The sequence below is a fragment of the Acinonyx jubatus genome, chromosome D4, assembly GCF_027475565.1.
Source record: "Acinonyx jubatus isolate Ajub_Pintada_27869175 chromosome D4, VMU_Ajub_asm_v1.0, whole genome shotgun sequence".
NCBI lineage: Eukaryota > Metazoa > Chordata > Mammalia > Carnivora > Felidae > Acinonyx > Acinonyx jubatus.
In genome coordinates, this window is record NC_069391.1 from 905,417 (window position 1) to 926,905 (window position 21,489).

At 65.1% G+C, this 21,489-nt stretch overlaps 4 protein-coding genes across 5 annotated transcripts; 1 reads left to right on the forward strand and 3 right to left on the reverse strand.

Moving 5' to 3' along the window:
* Window positions 1-3,135: 3,135 nt before the first annotated feature.
* Window positions 3,136-7,831, forward strand: CLIC3 (chloride intracellular channel 3). 2 transcript variants are annotated; one of them, XM_027050942.2, is made up of 6 exons: window positions 3,136-3,251; window positions 4,051-4,160; window positions 4,246-4,371; window positions 4,519-4,625; window positions 4,709-4,884; window positions 4,963-7,831. In XM_027050942.2, the coding sequence occupies exons 1-6, from the start codon at window positions 3,216-3,218 to the stop codon at window positions 5,119-5,121; spliced, it is 714 nt and encodes a 237-aa protein (XP_026906743.1). In that variant the 5' UTR covers window positions 3,136-3,215; the 3' UTR covers window positions 5,122-7,831. The 2 variants fall into 2 exon arrangements, with proteins under 2 accessions (XP_026906743.1, XP_026906744.1); XM_027050943.2 differs by having other exon boundaries at window positions 4,743-4,884.
* Window positions 5,839-7,486, reverse strand: PAXX (PAXX non-homologous end joining factor). The gene is made up of 7 exons (XM_027050945.2): window positions 7,263-7,486; window positions 7,118-7,178; window positions 6,809-6,858; window positions 6,538-6,728; window positions 6,391-6,459; window positions 6,136-6,220; window positions 5,839-6,035 (listed from the first exon to the last, which is right to left on the reverse strand). The coding sequence occupies exons 1-7, from the start codon at window positions 7,388-7,390 to the stop codon at window positions 5,996-5,998; spliced, it is 624 nt and encodes a 207-aa protein (XP_026906746.1). The 5' UTR covers window positions 7,391-7,486; the 3' UTR covers window positions 5,839-5,995.
* Window positions 7,832-12,108: 4,277 nt separating the features above from the next.
* Window positions 12,109-15,398, reverse strand: LCNL1 (lipocalin like 1). The gene is made up of 7 exons (XM_027050940.2): window positions 14,348-15,398; window positions 13,868-14,007; window positions 13,411-13,484; window positions 13,212-13,322; window positions 12,763-12,864; window positions 12,492-12,517; window positions 12,109-12,221 (listed from the first exon to the last, which is right to left on the reverse strand). The coding sequence occupies exons 1-6, from the start codon at window positions 14,444-14,446 to the stop codon at window positions 12,492-12,494; spliced, it is 552 nt and encodes a 183-aa protein (XP_026906741.1). The 5' UTR covers window positions 14,447-15,398; the 3' UTR covers window positions 12,109-12,221.
* Window positions 15,399-15,548: 150 nt separating this feature from the next.
* PTGDS (prostaglandin D2 synthase) lies at window positions 15,549-18,873 on the reverse strand. Its single transcript, XM_027050939.2, has 7 exons — window positions 18,675-18,873; window positions 17,848-17,987; window positions 17,661-17,737; window positions 16,840-16,956; window positions 16,588-16,689; window positions 15,907-15,932; window positions 15,549-15,702 (listed from the first exon to the last, which is right to left on the reverse strand). Exons 1-6 carry the CDS (start codon window positions 18,786-18,788, stop codon window positions 15,907-15,909), a joined length of 576 nt encoding a protein of 191 aa, XP_026906740.1. The 5' UTR covers window positions 18,789-18,873; the 3' UTR covers window positions 15,549-15,702.
* Window positions 18,874-21,489: the final 2,616 nt, after the last annotated feature.

A 21,489-nucleotide genomic window follows, 5' to 3' on the forward strand; every position in this document is an offset into this window, starting at 1 on the left:
GTAGCAGTGGAGCCTGGAGACAGTGGGGCCACAAGGAAGGATCCCAGAGCCCGCACCGCTCAAGCTTGGCCGTGGGCAGTCTCCAATCGGAGACCCCTTCTAGGGGGCTGGAAGGGACACAGAAGTTTCCGCGGGAGGACGGAGGGCCATGGGAACAGCTTGTCTCCCAAAACTTTTTACCCCAGGGAGTGGCTGCAAAATGTCAGGTTTCTAACGAGTTCATCTTTTCTGCATTTATTAGCTGGCATTTTGCTTAAAGATTTCCACTTTTAGAAACATATCATTGTGGATTCACGGCTTTTTTAAAAATCACCATGTTACCATCATTGCTATCCTCTAAATTTTTTCGAGTTCACTTATTTTGAAAGACAGAGTCACACAGGAGAGGGACAGAAGGAGAGAGAGAGGGAGAGAGAGACTCCCAAGCAGGCTCCAGGCTGTGAGCACAGAGCCCGACAACGGAGCTCGAACGTCATGACTAGAGCCAAACTCAAGAGTCGGACACTCAACCGACTGAGCCACCCAGGTGCCCCACTAATATTTTCAATGTACATAGTATTTACTGTCTTAGCCATTTATAAGTGTACAATTCTGCCATCTTTGTTATGCTCAAACTGCCCCAGATGTGGCCGGTGGGAACTCCTTCGTGGTGGCTTCTGTGTCCTTTTGACTTGCCCTGGACATTTTTTGGAGCACTTCTTTTCTGTTACAATTTCCAGGCCTGCTTAATACCTCCCTGACCCATGTCTGGATTCAGCAATTTTCCAAGGAGCCCCGTTTCTTTGGGGGGAAATGGGTTTTGGAACCCCCATCTGGACTCTGGCTGTGCCCACTGCTCCTTGGCTCTCTCAGGGGGCAGAGCTCCTGCTCAGATCCCAGTGCCCCCCAGTCCTCCCCCCCCCATAGTGTCCCCGACAAGTCTGTTAAAATGTCACCAGGAAGGGCCCACAGACAGGGCTCAGGAGAGAAATGTTTCTAATGTGTCACGTCCTGGGACTGTGGGCCGAGAACTGTCCCCAGGAAGGAAGAGAAGGACGTGAAAAGACAAGGACAGCAGGCCCCCGGGCCCCTCCAGGGGCTGCTCTGTGGATGTGGCCGGGGCACTGTCAGGGAGGTTTATTCAACGCCCAGTAGGTCATGGGTCAGTTAGGGCTGGTGACCGTGAGCTTCTGGTCTCATTTATTTAAAAACATTTACTAGGAAATCATGGTAGAAAATTCAAAAGTCGGAGGACATCCTCGTGGCTTTTTCCGAAAGCTCAGGGCACAGACTCGCAGTGACTGCTATGTAGTGCTTTTCAGTTTGCGGGGCTCTTCTCTCACTGGTCTTTGCTAGAGCCGTGAATCACCACTGGAAGCCACAGAGATCTATCCCCCCACAGTCTGGAGGCCGGAAGTCCAAGATCACCGTGCGGGCAGGGCTGGCTCCTTCTGCGGCTGTGGGCGAGGGTCTGGCCCCAGCTCCCCGGAGTCGCCCCCCAGCTGCCGGTGGTTTTCCGGCAAGGCTCCGTGTTCCTAGGCTTGGAGATGCACGGCCCTGCCCTCTGCCTCCACCTTCGTTCGTGTGGCGCCCCGTCCATGTGGGTCTGTGTCCAAATCTCCCCCGTGTACAAGGACAGTCGTATTGCGGTAGGACCCCCCCTGATGACCTTATTTTACTTTGATGATCTCTGCAAAAAGTCTGTCTCCTAGTCAGGTCACATTCTGAGGTGCTGGGGGCTAGGAGTGCCACCGTGACCCGGGGCCAGTTCAGCGTAAAACCACCAAACCTCCGGGCCCCCCCTCTGTCCTCTCCTGTGAGCAAACCAGGACTCTCCCACGGAAAGGGGGCTAGCATCAGGGGGACGGCCCGGATCTGTCTACACGTCCCTCGTGTGTACCAGGACACCTGTGGGCTGATGCCCCGTTTTGCCGGCTGACAGGGCATCCGGAGCGACACCGAGAACGTGGTTACCGCGTTTCTGCTCACCGCAGCCGCCGATGTGTGCTTCTTCACAGCAGCGTGAAGTTTCACGCCTCCCCCCACTTCCCGCTGGGGTGCGTGCGTTTCCTTGTTTCTGCACCACCGGGTCCTTCGTCCAGCTCACCGTTTGTCCTACGGACGTGTGAGGGTATTTTCACAGGCGCGGAAATCCGCATGGGACATCTGGCGAACGGGTGCAGGTGTGGGGGGCCTTTGTGCGGCATCGAGGCAGGAAGTGAGCGGGCCCAGCCCTGCCCCCACCCCCACCACGCAGAGGAGCAGCTGAAACACCGGTGCTCGGACTGGAAGCCCAGCCCCGGCGGGGAGCCAGGGCCCAGCCCCAGCGTCAGGCCCGCACCCGGGCTGCGTCCGGGGGTCCTGGACGGCGTGGGGTCCCAGAAGGGGCCGGCCGGCTGGAGGCCCTGGGGGAGGAGGCCATGGGGGCGCCGGCCACCCTGACGGGGGCGGTGCAGGTCGGGTGGTGGGGGGGTTGCTGTATGCACAACGTCCCCTAGTCTTTTTGTTCCGGCCAAGGGCGGGGCGGGCGGCAGCACAGGTCAGGAGGTTGCGGCTTCCCACCTTCTCCTGGTGCTTCTTTTTAAAGGTTGCGAAGGAAAGAAGCCTGCGTGGAACCGATTGCGAAGAGCAAGGGTGCAGGGTTGGCGGAGAAGAGCTACCTGAGCAGGCGGGCAGCGGTTCTGGAATGTGGGCGGGCCTGGGGGCGGGGCTCTGCCAGACGGAGCACAGTGGTGTCCCGGGCGTCCCTTCCAAGGAGGAGGCTTAACGCTCTGGTAGCGCCCTGGTAGGCAGCTAGGGAAACTGAGGCTGGGGCCAGGCTGTTCATTGCTCCTCCCCACCCCCCGGCTTTCCGGGCTGGGGACCCCCGACAGGTAACGGGGTGTGCACTGCAGGGCGGGGGGGTCGGTGGCAGGTCCCGGTCTAGAGCTGCCTTCTCCCCAGGCTGGCACCCTTCTCTCCCCGCCTCCACATCCACCATTCTGCGCCCCCATCCCACAGCCACCCTGGGGTGCTCAGGTCCCCAGCCCCGCCAGCCCCGAGCACGCAGTGCCCCCACAGTCACACCCTCATGCTTGGACACGGTGCCCCGACAGACAGCCCCGACAGCCCCGTCCACCTGACCTGCGTAGGTGGCTTGTCAGGGCGGGCCCTGGGCCCGGGAGGGCGGGGCACCCCGGGAGCCTTAAAGGGCTCTCCAGATCCCCACCCTGCCTCGGCCACCACAGCTCCTCGCCATGGCAGAGACGGCTAAGCTCCAGCTGTTTGTTAAGGTGCCGCTGGGCTGGGAGGGAGGTCTGGGGAGGAGTGTGCTGTGCGGGGCTCCGGGGCTCTCTAGGGTGGGCGGTGGGTCTCCAAGGCAGCATCTGTGTCCTTTCCTCTGTGGTGGGCTCGGGCAGCCCTGCAGAGGCTGAGCAAAGAGGGAGCAGGACCGGGGAAGGGCCCGGTGAGCTGTCCCCAAGGGCGTGGGGTGCTGACTCCCAGCCCTGGCTCCTGGACCCAGCCCAGCCCTCCTGGGGGAAAAGCCCCTCGGTGGGGACGCGACAATCAGGCAGCTGGAGGCCAAGGCCTACGTGGAGCTTGAGGTCAGTGAGGCAGGCGGGGGCTGGGCCAGGCAGCCCCGTGGACGGTCACATCACTGCCCAGATCTGGCGTCCCTGTGCAGGGCTGCGAGGCCCTGGCCTCCTCCCCACTGTGGGAGGTGGGACAATGAGTGTGCTGGCACCCAGTGTCCAGTCCGGCAGGGTGAATCACTCAGAAAACAGCTCACTCGGCCCACCCCACCCTGTGACCCGCCTGTGGGGCCTGGAGACCAGCAGCCTGGCCTCTGCCCAGGCTCTGAGGATAAGGGTCAAGGGGCCAGGCTCCAGAGCTAGGGTCCCAGCCCCATGTCCCTGTGCCCCTCCCCAGCTCCCAGGGACCACGCCAAGGGCTCTCACGTGTCGAGGTCATACCCAACCAAGCTGGAGCCCGGGATCATTCCAGGCTCTTGGCCCTGGGAGGCAGGGTCCCCTTTGGCGGGATTCTTAGGTCTGCCCTCTTCCCTGGCACCCTCTACTCCATGCGCCCCAGGCAAGCGAGGATGGTGAGAGCGTGGGACACTGCCCTTCCTGTCAGCGGCTCTTCATGGTCCTGCTCCTCAAGGGCGTGCCCTTCACCCTCACCACCGTGGACATCCGCAGGTGAGCCCCTTGCCCCCCCACGGGACCGCTGCCTGGTCCCTGGCCCTTCTGACCAGCAGCCTCCCCACCTGCCTCATGCCCACAGGTCCCCGGATGTGCTTAAGGACTTCGCTCCCGGCTCGCAGCTGCCCATCCTTCTCCACGATGGCGACACCAAAACAGATACACTGCAGATCGAGGAGTTCCTGGAGGAGACGCTGGGGCCCCCCGAGTGAGGGCCCGGCCTGGCAGGAGGGGCCATGATGGGGCGCCCAGGGAGGGTGCTCCCAGGACAGAGCCCGGGAAGGATGCTGAGGGTCCCCGCAGGGAAGAGGGCCTGGCTCAAGGGTCTGACCACAGATCCCCTGCTTCCCCGCAGATTCCCCAGCCTGGCGCCCCGCTACCGGGAGTCCGCCACGGCGGGCAACGACGTCTTTCACAGGTTCTCCGCGTTCATCAAGAACCCAGTGCCCACGCAGGACGATGGTGAGGAGGGTCAGGAGCGCGGCGAGGGTGGGGGGAGCTGGCCCAGGCCGGGCCTCACCGCGCCACCCCCCCCCCCCCCCCAGCCCTGTACCAGCTGCTGCTGCGCGCCCTCACCAGGCTGGACAGCTACCTGCGCGCGCCGCTGGAGCACGAGCTGGTGCGGGAACCGCAGCTTGGCGAGTCGCGCCGCCGCTTCCTGGACGGCGACCAGCTCACGCTGGCTGACTGTAGGCTGCTGCCCAAGTTGCACATCGTGGACGTGAGTGCCGGGCCGGGGCGCGGAGCGCGGGGGGCGCCCCCCACAAGGCCCTGACCGCGCCACGCCCCTCCCCCACAGACGGTGTGCGCGCACTTCCGCGGGGCGCCCATACCCGCCGAGCTGCGCGGCGTCCGCCGCTACCTGGACAGCGCGCTGCAGGTGAAGGAGTTCAAGTACACGTGTCCACACAGCGCGGAGATCCTAGCGGCTTACCGGACGGCGGTGCGCCCCCGCTAGCCGCCGCCCGCTCTACCGCCACCCCCTGCCCCCTCTTCTACAGCCCCATAAACGCATCTCTGCCCCAGCAAGCATGCCCTGACATCCGAGGGACCAGAGGGCCCTTGACTTCTGCCACCCCCAAAACCCCCACCATGGAACACTCCGTCCCCAGGACAGCCTGGAATGATGGGCAGAGAACCCAGTGGGTGGCTCTGCTCCACTAACCCTGTCGGGGGTGGGGTGGGGACTAGATTGGGCTCCCAAACCAGTCAGGCCAGGGTGGGGCTGCAGGATGGCCAAGGAGGGTGGGGACCAGAGCCCAGACTGGGCACCTAGAGGCTCAGGTCGGTGGGTGGGGCCGGCCCACATTCCTCAGCCCAGCCCCAGGCGGCAGGCCACCACCCTCCAGCTTCCACATGACCTGTGGTGTGGGACACTGGTGGCTGTGCCTGTTAGGTGAGGTCTGGAAGAGTGAAGTGTGTGGGGTGGAGGGGCCGGCAACAGAGTTCCAACCTTGAGGAGCCCTGACCTGCCTTCCAGTCCCTCTCCGCTCCGCCGTGAACCGGGCAGGGGCAGCTGGGTGAGCCTGTAGAGAGTGGTGCTCCCCCCACCCCCACCCCCGAGGCGGTGCGGAAGCTGGCCCATCTGCTTACACACTGCGGCCCGAGCCAGATCACAGGCCCAGGGAGACCCCTGATCCCTCTCCCCCGGCCAGACCCCAGGAGCCAGAGCATGGCCGTTTCCTCCACCTGAGGAAGCCATTTATTTAATGGGGAAGGGGTCCAAGAAGCAGGTTTGTTCCCCTCTGGCAGCAGGACGGGCTGTGGGGTCTCAGGCGCTGTCCCCACCGCATGAGCAGACTCCTGGCAGGGTCACACTTGGTGCTGCGCCTTCAGGGGCTGTCAAAGTCTACACCGCTGGCTGGTTTCTTACTGGGAGAGAAGAGGAAGAGACACTATGGTTTTACGGAGGGAAGGGCAGGGGTCCAGGGCTGGGCCAGGGGCACAGGAGGGAGGGGCAGGGGGTGAGTACCTCTTGAAGCCAGGGTTGATGAGGGACTCTCCTGGACACCGCCTCCTGACCCCAAGTCCAGGGCCACCTCTCTGAGGGTCCGGGTCTGAGGGCAACGGGACGGGACGGGGCTTCCTGAGTCGGTAGAATTCCAGAGCCACAGCCCCCTCTCCGTGCACATGCTGTCTTTGGGGCCCGACTCTTGTTCTGGGGAAGGGGAGTCACAGAGGGAGGAGGAGCACAGCCCCCACCGAAGTCCCAGGTGACAGGCCTTACCTGGTAAGAAGAACTGAGGCCCTGCCAGACAAGGGCTCTTTTTGGGGCTGGTGGCTGTCACCTGCAGGCCTGGGGAAGAAAGCCAGGAATGGAGGCACGAGCAGGGGGACCCTAGTGAAGATTCGGGGTACCTGCTCCCCACCCCACCTGCCAGCTGCCTCTTCAAGTTGCACACTTGCTCTGCCAGACCCAGTGTCAGTGCCTGCAACCTGGAGGCTGCCTCTGGGCCCGGCACCTTGGAGAGCTCAAAATCCAGGGCCCAGGGCCCCCCGGAAAGGGTTAGGGATGCTCCATCCTCCCGCAGGGCGAAAGTCACAGCTTGCTGCTCACAGGCTGCCCTAGGAAAGGAGGTGTGCTGAGTGCGGTGTCCAGACCCCCAGCTCCACACCCACCCTTCCTTCCCCGCTCAGCGACTCACCTGAACCGGGGGGTGATCTCCTCAGCCGCACTCAGGCCCAAACGGGCTTTCTGCAGGGCACAGGGGCTGGTCACCAGCTGCCCAAGACTCTGGAGCCACCCCAAAGCTGCCTGACGGAGGGCCACCCAGGACCCCGGGCCAATCTTAGGGCTACAGTTACAAAGCTGGGGGAAGGGTGTCCAGACCCCCCCCCCCAACCCACCCCTACCGCGGGATCCCAGACCGCCCCCTGCGATCCCAGAGGTGGTCCGCACTGCAGGTACGGAGTGCCGGGGGCTTCCAGGCCTGCCCGGGAGCCCCGATACCCACGAGGGCCTCCAGGCTGTCCGCCGTGAAGCAGGTGCTCCAGAGTTCCGCGGCGTCCGTCACACTGTGGGGGGAGGGGCTGTCAGGCGGAACGGCCCGCAGAACTGTCGGCGCCCCCAGAGACCCGCGCTCCTCGCCAGCCACTTACTAGAGGTTGAAGCCGCCGCGGCCTCCGTCCTCGCTTCCCTCCCCCTCGCAATAGCACACGAAGCGCGGGGGCCCGGGCCCCGGCGGCAGCGTGCAGAGAGGCGGCGACAGAGGCGGCGGCGGCACCATAGCACCGCGGCCACGGCAGGGACACCACCCGGGAGGCTGCGGGCCCCAGGGCGCCTGCGCGGGAGGACGGCTCCGGAGCCGGGGGCGGGGCTTAGGTCCCGCCCCGAAGACCCAGGCCCTTCGCGCCGGCGGCGGGGCCTGGGGGCGGGCTGGAGGGGCGGGGCTCGGTCTCCGGAGGGCGGGGTCCCCCGGGCGGGCCTGTTCCGGGTGCGGTTCCCGCGTCCGCGCGGAGGCCTGCGCGCCTTCCGCGCGCGGAGTCCGGGGTTCCCTCCCCCGCCGCTTCGCCCCCTGCTGGTCCCAGCGGCCTCGTCCTGCCTTCCGCACCTGCTGTCGCTCTTCCCGAGATACTATCTCACGTGGTCTTTAGACGCGCAAACTTTCCTAACGCCGAACCGCGGCAGGTCGGAATACGACCGTGAATAAAGTGTGGCGGCCAGCGCAGGAGGCTGCCGGCACTCATCCATCCATCCCCTCCTTTGTGCCTTCCCTTGTCCTAGCCTTGAGCACTTTGCTTAACAGACAAGGTCTCTGGTCGCCTGGAGCTTGTGAGATCTAATGGATTGGACAGATAATAAACGAAACGTGAAACTCTCGGGTAGTCCACGTGCGGTCGGAGCTGTGACCCCGGGGAATCGAGGGACGATGGTGACGCGCCAGGATGGGGGATCCCAGGCAGAGGGGCAGCCACTGCAGACGCCAGAGGAAGGCACAGAACGGTTCTGCTCAAGGCCTCGCCAGAGGGTCAGGGTGACCACAGGGCAGTCGTGGGGAGGGCTGAGGCTGGGCCTGTAGGCCGCGCTGCTGATGTTGTCCTGCCCCTCACTCCCCTCCCCTGTGCCTCCCACGGCCCAGCCTGACCCTCCCTTACGGTCCCCTGGGTGACAGCCTCGGTGACCCTCCCTTACCGTCCCCTTGGTCCCCTCAGACTCACATGCTTCCTTTGGGGCTTCAGGGAAGTGCCAGCTTGTCAGTCTTCCTCAGTCACCTGACACGGTGTCGCGGCCTGCCCACTACCTCCAGTCCTCTCTCCTGTTTTGTGTACTTGCTTTCCAGCCCTGTCACTAGATAAAGTACCTCTGGCCACTTCCTGTGGCAGCAGACTGTGAGAGACGGCCCCAACCGGGCCGGCCTCCTGTGTCTCTGCCCCATCGAGGTCCGGTCGAGTAAGTTGCCCCTGGCCAGGAGGCTGGAGCGATGGGCTGCCCGTTCTTTCTCCTGGACTCGCTCACCACCACACGTGGCGCAGGACCAAGGCCTGGCAACAACTAGTGAAGGGCTGGCATGCAGACCCCCCCCGGCCGAACCTTCTGGGGAGAACGCAGCCCTGGCCTGCGGCTTGACCACGGCCTTGTGGGAACTCTTGTGCCAGAGGCCCGAGATCACCCAGGACCAGATTCCTGACCCTCAGAAATGGGGGGTAAGACATGCTTCTCGTTTCCAACCAGGGAGCTGGGGGGGAATCTGTTATCAGCAAGAGGGAACTAATGCATTTTTCATCCTGTTTACGGTGGTTCCCCCAGAGGTCCGAGGAGGGGGGAGACTTCACGTCTGTTTCACTAGCCTCATCTTCAGGGCTTAAACACGGCATTCAGTAGATATTGTGAATGAGAGAATGCAGACTGGGGGGGGGGGGGCTGCTGGAGGGCTTAAGCAGGGGTGGAGTGGGGAGGGGCACAACTGATTTATTTGTAGAAGGCCCACATTGAGTGCCAGAGGAGGAGAAACAGCTGAGGGCTGCATGGGTGGAGGCGGGGGTGCAGGGAGAGTAGCAGAGGGCTGCTGAGAATCCCTCAGGGCAGAGCTGACTGAGGCTGGAGGGGGGGGGAGGGGTTGCTCAGAGTGGAGGTGGACAGGGGTGAGGTGAGGGGGGGTAGGGCTCACAGGTGCCCCTGTCTATGGGTGGTGTGGGCACGCCCTTCCCCAAGGTCGCTGGGCTGAAGCAGGTTTGGAGAGAGCCTGGGGGCCACTCCTTTGCTGTAGGAACTCCGCGACATGTCGGTGTCCGAAGGGGATGCTGAAGTCTACCGTGTACCCAAGACTCCGGAGGAGGGTCAGGTGTGGCAATGGGAGTGTGGGGCCACCAGCCCCCAGGACCCCCTTAAACATTCCTTCCTCTGGGCACAGTGCTGGGGGCCTGGGGGAATGTTTCCAGGGAGAATGCGGCACACTCAACGGAGTCCCCCAAAGTTACTGGGAACGGTCAATGGCAGCTTGTGTGGAAGAGGGTTTTTTTGCCGATGTGGTTACGGATCTTGAGATGGGGAGATTTTCCTGGATTATCCAAATGCTGTCATAGATGTCCTTAGAGAGAGGCGGAGAAAGATTTCACTAAGAGGAGACTAAAGCCTCTGGAGGGAACGCGGCCCTGACAGCACGGTGATTTCCGCCCAGGGGCACAGATTTTGGACTTTGGGCCTCCAGAACTGTGAGGAGGTAAATGTTACGTTTTAAGCCACCAAGATTGTGATCATTGGCTACAGCGGCCACAGGAAACCAATACAAGACCTGAGCCGAGGACTTCAAAACATGGTAAGAAAACCGAAAGATCTGTTTTCATTTTAGACACAAGGGTCTAGAAAATGTAACTCACCAGCCCATCTTCCTGCAGGGAGCAATCTTCTTTAATGTGGGTGTGGGTACGTGTGGATATCTGGGTGCCAGATAGGTGGGGAAGGGAAAGGACACTGGGGGGAGTGGGGGGGGGGGCAGGGGGAAAAGGGTGGCCTCTCACCCCAGGGCATGCAGGGCTGAAGCCTGAGAGCTGGGAGAGGAGCGCTCCTGGCCGGGGCAGCTGTGCTCTACGGCAGGCGTGGGGCCAGCATGTTCAGGGTGGTCAGAAGCAAAGATGGGAGGGGATGGGGTCAGAGGTGGGCGGATCGGGAGGGCCTTTTTCTTTTTCAAGTTAATAAAAATTTTTTTTAACTTTTATTTATTTTGAGAGAGAGAGAGTGAGCAGGGGAGAGACAGAGAGAGGGAGACAGAATCCCAAGCAGGTTCCGTGCTGTCAGCACAGAACCTGATGCAGGACTCTAACTCAGGGACCATGAGATCATGACCTGAGCTGAAATCAAAAGGCGGATGCCCAACCGTCTGAGCCACCCAGGCACCCCAGGGAGGGCCTTCTTGGCCAGCTAAGGACTTTGGCTTTTCCTGTTGGGGCGATGGGACCCCCTGGGGGCGGTTGGGAGCCCAGCAGGGAACGAGCTGATCCAGCGGACCAATTCCGTGGCTTCGGGGCGGGGAACTGGCTGAGACTGCCCCCGTGTGGTCTGAGCGGGTGGTGCAGGACGACATGAGCCCCTAGTGGATATGTTGGTGCCGGGGGCACAGCCCTTCTGGGTTCCTGAGGGGTCCTATGGGGCTGCCCCACCCCAGAAGAGGGCCGCCCTCCCTGGAAAAGGTGTCCATAAGGCCACGGGGGGAGCAATCTGCATCTCCCCACTCGGGCCCTTCCCAGGGGACCTGGGGCGGGGTGTGGAGGGGACAGCGGGGGAGGGCAGGACCACCGGAGCCTGGTGGCCAGGCTTCCTACACCGCTTGCCAGGGGAGCGCATCCCCACGTCTCCACCTTAAACCCTTGTTGCTGCCGTGACAACCTTTGTCCTTCTTCTCTGGGTCCATATGGAAGGCGAGTGACAACAGATAAATCAACCCCTCCATCTGCTAATTTATCACCTGGAGCTCAGACCGTATCTCTCAGCAGACGCCTCCCTAGGTGGGCAGACAGCACCTTGCCTGTCAAGAGGGTGGGACGGTGAGCTCACAGGTCACACATGTGGGAGGGGGCTGGCTCTCTGGGCCTTCCCACACACTCCTCCCCATCCCCAGGGCTGGACTTCCAGACTGGTGTTGTGCTGGGGGCGGGGGGTAGGTGGGGGGGGAAGACCGTGTCCACAGGTGGGCCAGAGGCTGGCATGTGGGTTGGGGCAGCCAAGGTGCCCAGGTGTTGGGTGCAGGTGTGGAGGGGCTGTCTGGGGCCCCCAGAGGGTGACCTCCCAGCCCAGAAGGGCCCCAATCAAGGCAGCAAATTGGGCAGGACAGGGCTGTGTTTTTAATTAAAAATGTCCAGCCAGGGGCGCCTGGGTGGCTCGGGTGGTTAAGCGTCGGACTCTTGGTTTCGATTCAGGTCACGATCTCACAAAATGTGAGATCGGGGCCGAGATGGGCTCTGCGCTGACAGTGTGGAGCCTGTTTGGGACTCTCTCTCTCTGTCTCTCTCTCCCTCCCTCTCTCTCTGCCCCTCCCCCACTTGCACTCTCTCTCAAAATAAAAAACTGAAAAAAAAAAAAAAAAGAGCAGCGATATTATCCTACCCAGACACAATGCCAGGACAGAGTTTTGTGCATACCCCGCTTTCCTCTGGCTCTGGGTCAGGGGAAGTGCGGGACGGAGCGGCCCAGATACCTGCTCTGTGCTGTGGAAGGAAGGGTCCCAAAGGCCCAGGAGGTCCCCTGTGTCCGCGGGAGCTCTGGGTGGCCGCCCCGGGGCTGGGCTGCTGAGGCTGGTGCCCTGGTGTGTGGGGAGGGGGAGCGAGTGGCAGGAAGGCCCCTGCGATGCCCTGGTCAGTCTGGATGAGCTTGCCTCCCTTGGAGCAGAGCCTCGGCTCCTTCCAGGCCAAGCGCCTGCCCGGCCCTGCAGAGCTCTGCTCGGCCTAGCGAGGGGTCCCACCCTGTGCCCGGAAACCACCGTGGAGGGTCAAGAAATGCAGAGCCATGGGCTTTAGGAGAGTATTTATTGTGCGGGGGATGGGTGGCGGACAGAAACGGTGTGCTCCTGGGGGAAGGCCCCGTACAGCATGGCCCCCAACGGGCACTCCTGGGAGGACTCTTTCCTGCAAACAAGGGGGCAGGTGTAGTGGGGTGAGCGCCGTCTTCTCGCCCCCTCCTGCCCTCCCTGGGCCCAGCCCCAGGGCCTCTCTGTCCCTGCCCACTGCTGTCTGCTGTCCCACCTTGATTCTATGGTACCCACCCCCCTGCCACCTGCTCCCGGCAGGAGGGCCCCCACAGTTCAGCCTTCTGGCTAAGAGGGGTCTCCATGGGTCTCAGGGCACCGGGCGCTGCATGCTGTGGGGACTGGCGTCCAGGCCGGCACGAGCACTCACCTAGGAGAAGGCGCCAGCACACTGGTCTGTGGGAGAGAGTGGGGTCTGAGGAACCAGCCAGAGGCCCCTTCCCCAGCGGGGGAGGCCCCCAACCGCCCCTGAGGAGCCAAGCCTCCCTGCCTGCAATCCCCTTCGGAGAGGCCACTGGCCAGGGCACTGGCCCGCCCTCTTCTGGCCCAGATAGGTCTGGTGCTTGTCCCACACCTGGGGGGAGTGATGCTCCCAGTCTGAGTCTCCTGCAGCCCTGAGCTGGCTCGGGGACAGCACTCACCGGACTGGGGCAGCAGGGCGCCCTGGCTGGGGTTTAGGCCCACTTGGGGTGCCAGCTGCTGCATTTTCTGGGCACCTTCAGGAAACAGCTCCGGGGCGCGGGCTGAGGGCAGGGAGGGTTGGTTGGTGAGCAGAAGAAGGCAGGGTTGGGAGGAGGAGGGTGGTGGAAGGCGGGGTGGGGTGGGGTGGGGTGGGGTGGGGTGGGAGGCAAGGGGAGGAGGCACGGGGGTGGGGGGAGGGGTCCGGACCCCTCTACCACAGACACGGGGGTCCCCAGGAGACCCAGGGACACAGCGGTCCCGCCTGCCATGGACCTGGAACTTGCTGGAATGTGTGCGTGGGCGGCAGTGCAGACGGACCTTGGGCACACGGCTCCCAGAGGAGCGGCCTGCGCCTGGTGACCAGTGGGGGGACGGGGGTGCTGGGAGCCCCTCCCCCCAGGACGCCCACCGTAGAGCTGCAGCCAGACGCTCCTGACGCCTGCCTTCTGGGTCTCCACGTAGAGCACGGCGAAGTGCTTGTAGTCGGTGCTCACCACCCGGATGTCAGTCTGCGCCATGGCTGAGGGGGAAGGGCCAGCTGAGCTGCCTCGGCCCGGGGCCCGCCCCCTGCCTCTCTCAGGAGCCCCCCCGCCCCTGCCCAGACTCACCCGCGTCGCTGAACTGCCCGTCAGCAGCCCCCTTCGTGAAGGTCGTGAGCATCTTCCGGCACCCGCCATCGGGCCTGGGGAGGAGGAACCACGGCGTCCCCAAGGCCACCGCTTGGGGACTCTGACCACGTCGGGTGGGCCGGGGCCCAGGCCACCCCAGCACCCCTGTGCCCCCTCCCAGCGCTGCTTAGAGGTGAGGCAGCCCTCTCGGGGACAGGGAGCAGGCGTGAAGTACTTGGGGGAGCCCTACAGCCAGGACACGTGGGGTCTCCCCTTCAGATACACACACGCCCCGGGGACGATGCTCCTCCACGGCTGAGGCGTCTGCTGCGGCAGCCTGACCCCACCAGGGGCCCGGGACTAGCTCGCTAGTGTGCCAGGGACACCTGTGTTCTCAGTGGCTCACACTGGCCAGGTCTAAGGCCCAGTCCGAGGTGGGGTTTGTGGGGTCACTTACGTAGGGTACCCGAACTTGAGGGCCAGGTCACCGTTGTCCAAGGGGGTCACCAAGACCACGGGCATCTTTGTGTCGTCCTTGGAGTTCAGGAAGTCCTGGTCGTCTGAGGCCACCCCGACCACGTACCAGGTGCCCTGAAACTGCAGGGAGGGTGCGGGGAGAGCTGGTGCCCTGCGTCCTTATCAACCCTCACCCAGGTGGGGGGCGGGCAGCTGCGACTCCTCCCGGTTCCAGGCTCTGGGGAGCCGTGGTGGGCACAGGCCACAGAGCAGGCCTGCTGTCCTCCCCAGCCCAGCCCGTGCCCAGCTGATGGGGCAGGTGGAGGGGGCTGTCTCCCCTGTCCCCCTGACTTGAGCTGAGCCGGGACCGGAGGATCCCCAGGGGCTCCCCTGGCCCTCCAGCCTCCCTGCAGGTCATGCACCCCCGGGATGGAGAAGCAGAGCAGGTAAATCGCGAGGAGGAGGGGCTGCCAGGGCCCACCTGGCTGGCATCGAAGTTGGCCTGGATCGGGACCTGGTCCTGGCCTAGGGACAGCCTGAGCAGGACAAAGACGGAGCCGATGAGCAGTGCCTGTGGCATCTTGGAGGACGGTTCTCAGCAGGGGACCTGGGGTGGCTTCTCCTGTCCGGCATTTATGACCCCCAAGTGCGCTGGCGTGGCTTGTCTGCTGGCCTGGGACCAAGCCCACTGAGCTAGGCTCCGATGGGGTTGTGCCCAGCTGCCCCGCCCATGCCCGGCGGCATTTCCTGCTGGGGAGGCAGCAGGTACTTGGATGCAGGGGGAGGAGAAGTTCTGGCAGGCTTTCCGCGGTGTCTGCCCCCAGCTCTCTGCTCACACATACCCCCCGCCCAGTCCCCTCCTCCGGGAAGGCTGCCAAGAAGCTCCCCGTCCCGTCTGAGCCTCACAGCCCTCGGTGCCTCTGTAGGGCCAGGCTGAGGTTTGCCCGTGGGGGGCGGTGCAGGGGATCCTGCCAGGAGGGCTCCGGACAGGGCCTGAGGGGTGGCAGACGGCAGGAGGTGGGGGCAGGGCCGGGCAGGGAGACCGTGCTCCGGGGCCCAGCGCTGGCTGTGGCGCCCGGGGCCTGGCGAACGGGCAGGGCTATGTACTCTCAACGCCCAGGCCGGAGAATGGGGGACTGGAGGCACTACAGTAGCCAGAGAGGACGTGAGGTTGTCCGGCGGTCGCCCACTCTCCGGGGCAGCCCAGGGTGGGGGGCATGGGTGCCGAAGCCACCTTCCTCTCTGTCCTCTGGTAACACTGGTCCCTACCCCGTGTTCTAATCCCACACCTTCAAAAGCCCATCGGGTACAGAGCTCCCCTGGGCCTCAGGCCTCTCCGGGCTCGGGGTGAGGGGGCCAAGGGCACCTGCCTGGGGAGTAGGAGATGAGAGGGCACCACCCAGAACCGGCCAGCAGGAGGGGCCGTGGTGAGGTCAGAGCCCAGCCTGCGCTGGGTGGGGGACGTGAGGGCGCCTCTCCGTAGCAGTCCTGACTCCGGGCCCGCCCACCGGGACCGAACACCAGTGCGTCCTTGCCCAGAGTCCGAGATTTTACAGACAGGAAGGGGAGACTGAGGCCCAAAGTGAGGGGGGTGCGTGCGGTCAAGTCCCCAGGGAGCTGGCCGGAGCCAGGCCCAGGGCCCAGAGCGGCGAGGACTGCAGGAAACACAGGCAACAGCTGGATTGTTGACGTGCTTCTGGAGTTTATTCTCGGAGCCAGGATAAAGTCTGAGGGGGCAGAGGTGGTGGCAGGGAGGAGCCAGGACTGGGGGCTCGGGGATCCGGGAGGAAAGAGCAGAGCAGAGCGCGATGGCCAGGTCCTGGGGGCTGGGGTCGCCTGGCAGAGAGAGCGGCACCCGTGGGTGGGGCGGGCAACACCAGCTCTCCCATCCCCAGGGTCCCCAGGTTCCTCTTTACTCCCGGGAATCTCACGGAATTCCCGGGGGAAGCCCCTCCGCCTCGGGCAGCCCCCGGGACCACCCTGGGGTGGTGGGATGGGCGATGGCAGGTATGAAGCCAGCCCACAGCCCACCACACTCACCTATGTGTGCTCCTCCATGCACCTGTCTGCCAAGAAAGAACCCGGGGCCGTGGTCAGCACCCCAGGCCTGGGGCCACTTCCCCACCTGGCCCCCTCCCTGCAGCCCTGGAGAGCGGTCTCAGTGGAGCCCCCCCAAAACTGCTGAGTCCGGCACACTTCAGCACTCTCTCCCCTCCTCCAAACAAAGAGGGGGTCGTGCCCCCAGCTGGGCCCAGAGCAGGCTGCCTGCCTCAGGGGGGCTGTGGGCGCTCCGCCCAGTGCGGCTGCCCCCCCTACCCCCCCCCCCCCCGCCATGTTCCCATAGCACCGCTGCCCTCCACAGGCATCCCAGCCCACTGGTTCTGTTTCTGGGGCCCGTTTCCCACCAGGCTAGGGACCCCTGTGTCCTGAGGGCCGCCCAGGGGCCTAGAACACCGAGGCTGCTTGGTGAAACTGGGCCGGCGGGTGGGAGGGGGGGGTGCTGTTCCTGGAGACGGAGTATCTTCCTGTGCTGCGCCCAGGGCTGCAGGCCAAGGTCACAGGGTGAGGACAGACTGCCCCCACTCTGGAGGCCACAGTGTGCCGGTCCGTGGGCGGTCTGACCGGATGCACTCCACCCCTCAGCCTCCCTTGAATCAGGAGACTTGCCTGCCTCAAATCTGACCTTAATCCTCCTCCCATGAGATTAGCAGCCCCCCTCACCGGTCTCGGGCAAGAAGACAATGGCATCCTCTGTGAAGCCCCGGGTCTTGGCAAAGGTGCTGAATTTCTCCTTTACCTCAGCCCTTGGGGTCTGGGTGCGGCCTGGGGCAGGAAGGAGAAGCCACTGGCCTCAGTCGGGGAAGGTCTCTGCTGCCCCCACCCCTGCAGTTTAGGGACCCGCCCCTTGAGACCCCCATCTGTGGTCGGGTGGGCCTCCGGCCAGAGCGCGGGTCGCTGGCGCGGGGTACGTACTGTAGAGAGTGGCCATGTGGAAGTCCTGGCCCGGGCTTTTTGTGCCCGCCGTGTACAAAAGCGCGTACTCCTCATAGTCCGTCGCCACCACCCACACGTCGTGGGTGCTGCCCCAGTCTGGGAATCCAGGAGAGAATCCCAGTCAGGGACCCTGTCCCCCAGCCTCTGGCCCGCTTCTGCCCGGGCTGGCTGTGGGAGGGAGCCAGGGATGATCCCCTCCCCCACCGGGACAGGCAGCCAGCCCCCAGCCTCCTGTCCGCACAGCCCCTGAACCCTGCGGGGGTCCAGTGCGTTCAAACCAGAAGTCCTGGGGGGTCAGCAGACAGAAAATTAGGGGCTCATGGTGCAGCCACAAACCTCTGGGCTAGAACGGGTCAGAACTGGGGAGAGACTTCCCAGTGGGAAGGCCTCCCCAAGGAAGGGGGTAGATGGTGGGGTGGGAAATGAAGAGGCGCCTGGCCCTGGTTCTGCAGAACTGTGGAGAGGTGTGAGGGGGGCTGGGGGGCTACCCCAGTGTGCTCTGTCTGGCCAGCAGAGCAGAGGCCGGCAGCAAAGATCTGGGGGAAATTCCATCATGGGGGCGGGCAGGGAGGGGCCCCGCGGTCGGCTCCAAAGAGGATCCGGTGTCCTAGAGAGAGGGTTCCTGGTCCCCCACCCGGGAGCCTGGGGTCGATCGGGCCAGGCCTTGGGCTAGCTGACCCCGACGAAGGGGCCACCAGCCCACTCCGTGTACTGCTGGGGCAGGAGGGTTGCCCAGAGCCACCGCCTGCAGGTTGCCCAGGGCTGGACCCAGGGGTCCCCAGCAGGGGGGCCCCACTCACGGGGACTCGTGTAGCTGTAGCAGCCTGGGGTTTCCGCCGGCCGCAGCAGCAGGGTCCGGGTCTCACACTGGTCTTTCCTGTGGGCAGGTCACCGAAGGGGTCAGGGGTCAGGCCGGGGGCTGTCCCTAGATCGTGACCGCGGGGCGGGGAGCTCTCGGCCCCCCGAAGCGCGCGCCGCCCCGCCCACCTGAGGAAGGTGGTGGTGAGGTTGAGGCCTCCTTCCGCGCTGGGGGCCACCACTGATATGCACATGGACAGCGCGTTCTTCTTCTCCCGGAACCAGCTCGAGTTGGAGGCGAGGCCCGAGGTGAACCAGCGCCCCAGGAACTGCGGCGAACGGACCCCGCCCGGGTCGGCCAGGACCCTCCTGGACCGACCTGGGTGGGGGCGCCCCTGCCCCTCCCCCTCCCCTCCGGTCTCCAGCCGGGCCCCGCCCCGGCCCCGCCCCCAGAGGCCCGTCACGCCCCCCGCCGTCCCCTCCGCTCGGCCGGGCTCCGTCGGTCGCGGGAGCGGGCGGCAGAGGGCGCCCCGGCCGTCCCTGGAGGGGTTGGGCGGCCGCGACGCCCGGGGAAGGGGCGCGGGGCGGGGCGGGGCGCGTGGGCGGGAGGACCGACTGAGCGCGCCCGGGTTCCCGTGGCCCTCCCCGCGTGCCGTCCCCGTCGGCGCGCTCGCGCACGATGTGTCCTGAGACCCGGGTGTGGGACGTGTGCCTGCTTTCCTCCGGGCGTCGTGAGCTGAGAGGGGTGGCGGTGTTTGGACGGCGCACGCCCGCGCTCGGCCCGCGTGTCCGCAGGTGCCGTGTGCGCGCTCACGGACACAGGTCGGCCTCCGTGGCTCAGTCCTCTTGGTCGGCGAATTGCTTTGGGCCCAGGGAGGCGGGTGGTTCTCCCGCTCGGCCTCCTCCTTCGCTCAGCTCCCCTCTTCCCGGGAAGACATCTCGGCCCCCTGCAGAGCGCCCCCCTCCCCTCGCAGCGCCCTGTGCCGCCTTGGGGACTGGGCAGGGGAGCCTCTCACCTTGTCCTGTTGGAAGTTGGGCTGCAGGGAGACCTGGGCCTGGGCCCGCGTCTGCAGGACTCCCAGGACTCCCAGCAGGACCAGCCCCATCCACAGCGTGTGCAGAGCGGCCATTGTCCTGGAGCTGAATAGCCACCCGGGCCGGTGGTGCCAGCAGTGCGGGTGGAGTGAGGGAGCCGGCAGGAGGAGCAGAGGCCACTGGAGGGACCCCTATTTATGGGCCTGGCTTGGCCTCCACCCAGAGCCCAGGGACAGCCCACTGCAGGCTCGTGATGCTGGGGGAGGACAGAGCCGGGAGCCCAGCTGCAGGCTTGCCCCCCACACGGCTGCTTATGTAAGAGGCTCTGGCCAGGACCCGCCTGGGCCCTGCCACCTGGGGCTGAGTTTGGGGCGGGGGTTGGGGGGGTTGCAGGCAGAGGCTCCTGCAAACTTCGTCCTCCCTCCAGTCCCCGCAGCCTGGATGGGGGTGGGGGCACGTGCCCCGGGGCCTCCGGCCACTTCTGGGCCCGGTACCCCCTCTCACAAGTCCTACCGTCATTCTGTCTCCAGGTCCAGGGACCCTGGGAGGGGACACTGTTCATACGGTATGAGTTTGGTCCTGGAAGGCCTGGCGGGCTGGGTGGTGACAGGAGACTTGGGCCCAGGTAAAGGAACCCAGTCTGCCCCTCAGTGCGGCCGGAGGGCCAGGTGTGCGGGGCACGGCTTCCCCACGGTCAGCTGTCGGGGCTCTGGCCTGTGGTCCCCTGGGTACCCTTCTCAGCCTGGGCCCCCCTTCGTGCGGGGCCCGCCCACCAGTGTGGCCCAGCAGCACCACGTGAGACTCCGGGCAGTACCTACCTAGGGCACCCACCGAGACCAGGGCTGCTCAGGGCCACGTGTCTCCCCGCCAGCACAGGACTCAGGGACACCCCCACCTTACAGAGAGGGCTGCTTCCAGAACTCACACGTGTCGCCTTGCCTCTGCTCCAGCCCAAGGTCACCCCAGGCCGGCGGGGTCTCAGCTCAGGGCCGAGTGGGGTCGACAGCGCTGACCAGCTATGAGTGGGTTGGGTGTGAGTGTCCTGAGGGAGGCGGGGAGCCTGGGCTCTGACCCTGGGAGAGAAGACGAACCAGGGCAGAGTTCCCGTGTGGGTGCAGACACAGAGGGGCTATAGGTGTGGCCCGTGGAGGACAGGAGCCTGTCATCTCTGGGCACAGGCCCAGCCCATTCAGGGGGTGCCGGCTCCTGTCCCAGGGCTTCTGCCCAGAAGCTGGGTTCTTGGCAGCCCTGGCCTCTGGCTTTGGAATGGCCCGGAGGCTGTTCAGAAATGATCAAAGGGAGGCACAGGGTCAGGTCAGCGCCCTAAATGGGACCAGCATGGGCACTGCCACCCACCTTGCGAGGGCAGGGGGGTGGGTACCAGGTCCAGGGGTCCTGGTGATGTCAGGGCACCGGGCTTCCTGGCCCTGGCTAGACTGCAGGTGGCCGCGCGTGCCCTGGTGGGACTGGGCTCCCCTTCTGAGGCCGGGATCTCAAAACTGCTGGTGAAAACAGGTGTGGCCGTCCTGTGGGAAGGGCCGAGTGGCTGCGGGGAGGGCCCGGGACACCACAGGTCGGAGCCTGACTCTTCTTCCCTCGGCACCTTTGCCCTGCAGCCCTGATGGAGGCCAGGGATGTGAGATCGGCGTGTGCCGCCCTTTGTCCCCCCTCCCCCGTGACCCAGGAGTGCGGGAGCACAGGCTGGGGCTTATTTAGGGGGTACTGTGGAGCTACATCATCACGGCAGCTGGGGGAGCAGCTGGGTGGGCAGAGGCCAACGTGAAGGGGTGAGGAGGCAAGAGACAGGAGGTGCCCAAGAGGGTGACTGGCAGCGGTGCAGGGGAGGGGGTGGGGGTGCAGGGGAGGAGGGGGGAGGTGCCGGGGAGGGGGGCAACGGTGCAGGGGAGGGAGGCAGCGGTGCAGGGGAGGGGGCAGAGGCAGGCCTGCGACTCCCACCCTTCCACCCTGGCCTCCTGTACCTCGGGAGGGCACAGTCCTTTGCCACAGTCCTGAAGGCTCTGGGATGACAGTCCATCAGAACAGGCAGCCGTTGGGGGGCGGACCCCACAGGACCCTGCACTGGCCCAGGAATAGATCTTGGAGTTCCTTTCAGGCTGGGACGGGGGCAGGAAGAGGAAGGTGGCAGGAAGGCCTGGGGGACACCGGTTGCACCCCGTGTGGGCCCCAGGTCTCCTGTCCGTTTGTCGGCCGACAGCCCTTTGGCCTTAGAGAGACCCGCGGCTCTCTGAGTGGCTGGGCTAGAGGTCCCTTTCCAGGCCAGGCCACCCCTGGACAGGAGCACCTCTGTCAGCGGTGAGCACATGCCCCACGGCACGGCGGCAAGGTGACCCAGGACGCCGGACCAAGGGCGTGGAGGGAGAGGTGATCTAGGGCAGCAGGACCCCGGACATGTGGGCCTCAACAGCTGTCATCTGGGCCAACCTGCCAGGAGGGGCGCTTGCAGCTGGATCCCCAGGGGGGTGTCCCACGGATCCTGGTGGTGGGACAAGGTCCTCCTGAGGACAGAGTGGCTCCTGGAGGCCCCGGGTGTCTGGCCCCCAGACCCAGTGCCAGGGACTGAGTCCCTCTTCCTCCATTTCCCTGGTGGGGGGCAGAAGGCCAGGCAGCCCCCACGCCCCTTCTCCCCCAGTGGCCGTTACCGGTGGGGACGACGTGCTTGTGGGTGAGGACAGAGGCCCAGAGGAGCAGGAACTGCCCCTTGGTCCCCCTGTGGCCCAGGTGGCTTTCCGTGAACATTGTGGAGGACAGGGCCTGACCTCGGGGGGCGGGGGGGGC

Bases quoted from the DNA above. Each gene is read 5' to 3' on its own strand.
- CLIC3 (XM_027050942.2), top strand. From the start codon at position 3,216: ATGGCAGAGACGGCTAAGCTCCAGCTGTTTGTTAAG. The intron at 4,626-4,708 runs GTGAGGAGGGTC...CCCCCCCCCCAG, and splicing joins AGTGCCCACGCAGGACGATG to CCCTGTACCAGCTGCTGCTG. The intron at 4,885-4,962 runs GTGAGTGCCGGG...CCTCCCCCACAG, and splicing joins CCAAGTTGCACATCGTGGAC to ACGGTGTGCGCGCACTTCCG.
- PAXX (XM_027050945.2), bottom strand. From the start codon at position 7,390: ATGGTGCCGCCGCCGCCTCTGTCGCCGCCTCTCTGCACGCTGCCGCCG. The intron at 6,859-7,117 runs GTGGGTATCGGG...TGTGCCCTGCAG, and splicing joins CGGACAGCCTGGAGGCCCTC to AAAGCCCGTTTGGGCCTGAG. The intron at 6,221-6,390 runs GTAAGGCCTGTC...CGTTGCCCTCAG, and splicing joins GCCTCAGTTCTTCTTACCAG to ACCCGGACCCTCAGAGAGGT.
- LCNL1 (XM_027050940.2), bottom strand. From the start codon at position 14,446: ATGCCACAGGCACTGCTCATCGGCTCCGTCTTTGTCCTGCTCAGGCTG. The intron at 12,865-13,211 runs GTGGGCGTCCTG...CCCTGCCCTCAG, and splicing joins CGTCTGGCTGCAGCTCTACG to CCCGCGCCCCGGAGCTGTTT. The intron at 12,518-12,762 runs GTGAGTGCTGTC...TCTCTCCCACAG, and splicing joins CGCCCTGCTGCCCCAGTCCG to ACCAGTGTGCTGGCGCCTTC.
- PTGDS (XM_027050939.2), bottom strand. From the start codon at position 18,788: ATGGCCGCTCTGCACACGCTGTGGATGGGGCTGGTCCTGCTGGGAGTC. The intron at 17,738-17,847 runs GTGGGCGGGGCG...ACCTGCCCACAG, and splicing joins CTCACCACCACCTTCCTCAG to GAAAGACCAGTGTGAGACCC. The intron at 16,957-17,660 runs GTGAGTGGGGCC...CTGGATTCCCAG, and splicing joins CTACAGCTACACGAGTCCCC to ACTGGGGCAGCACCCACGAC.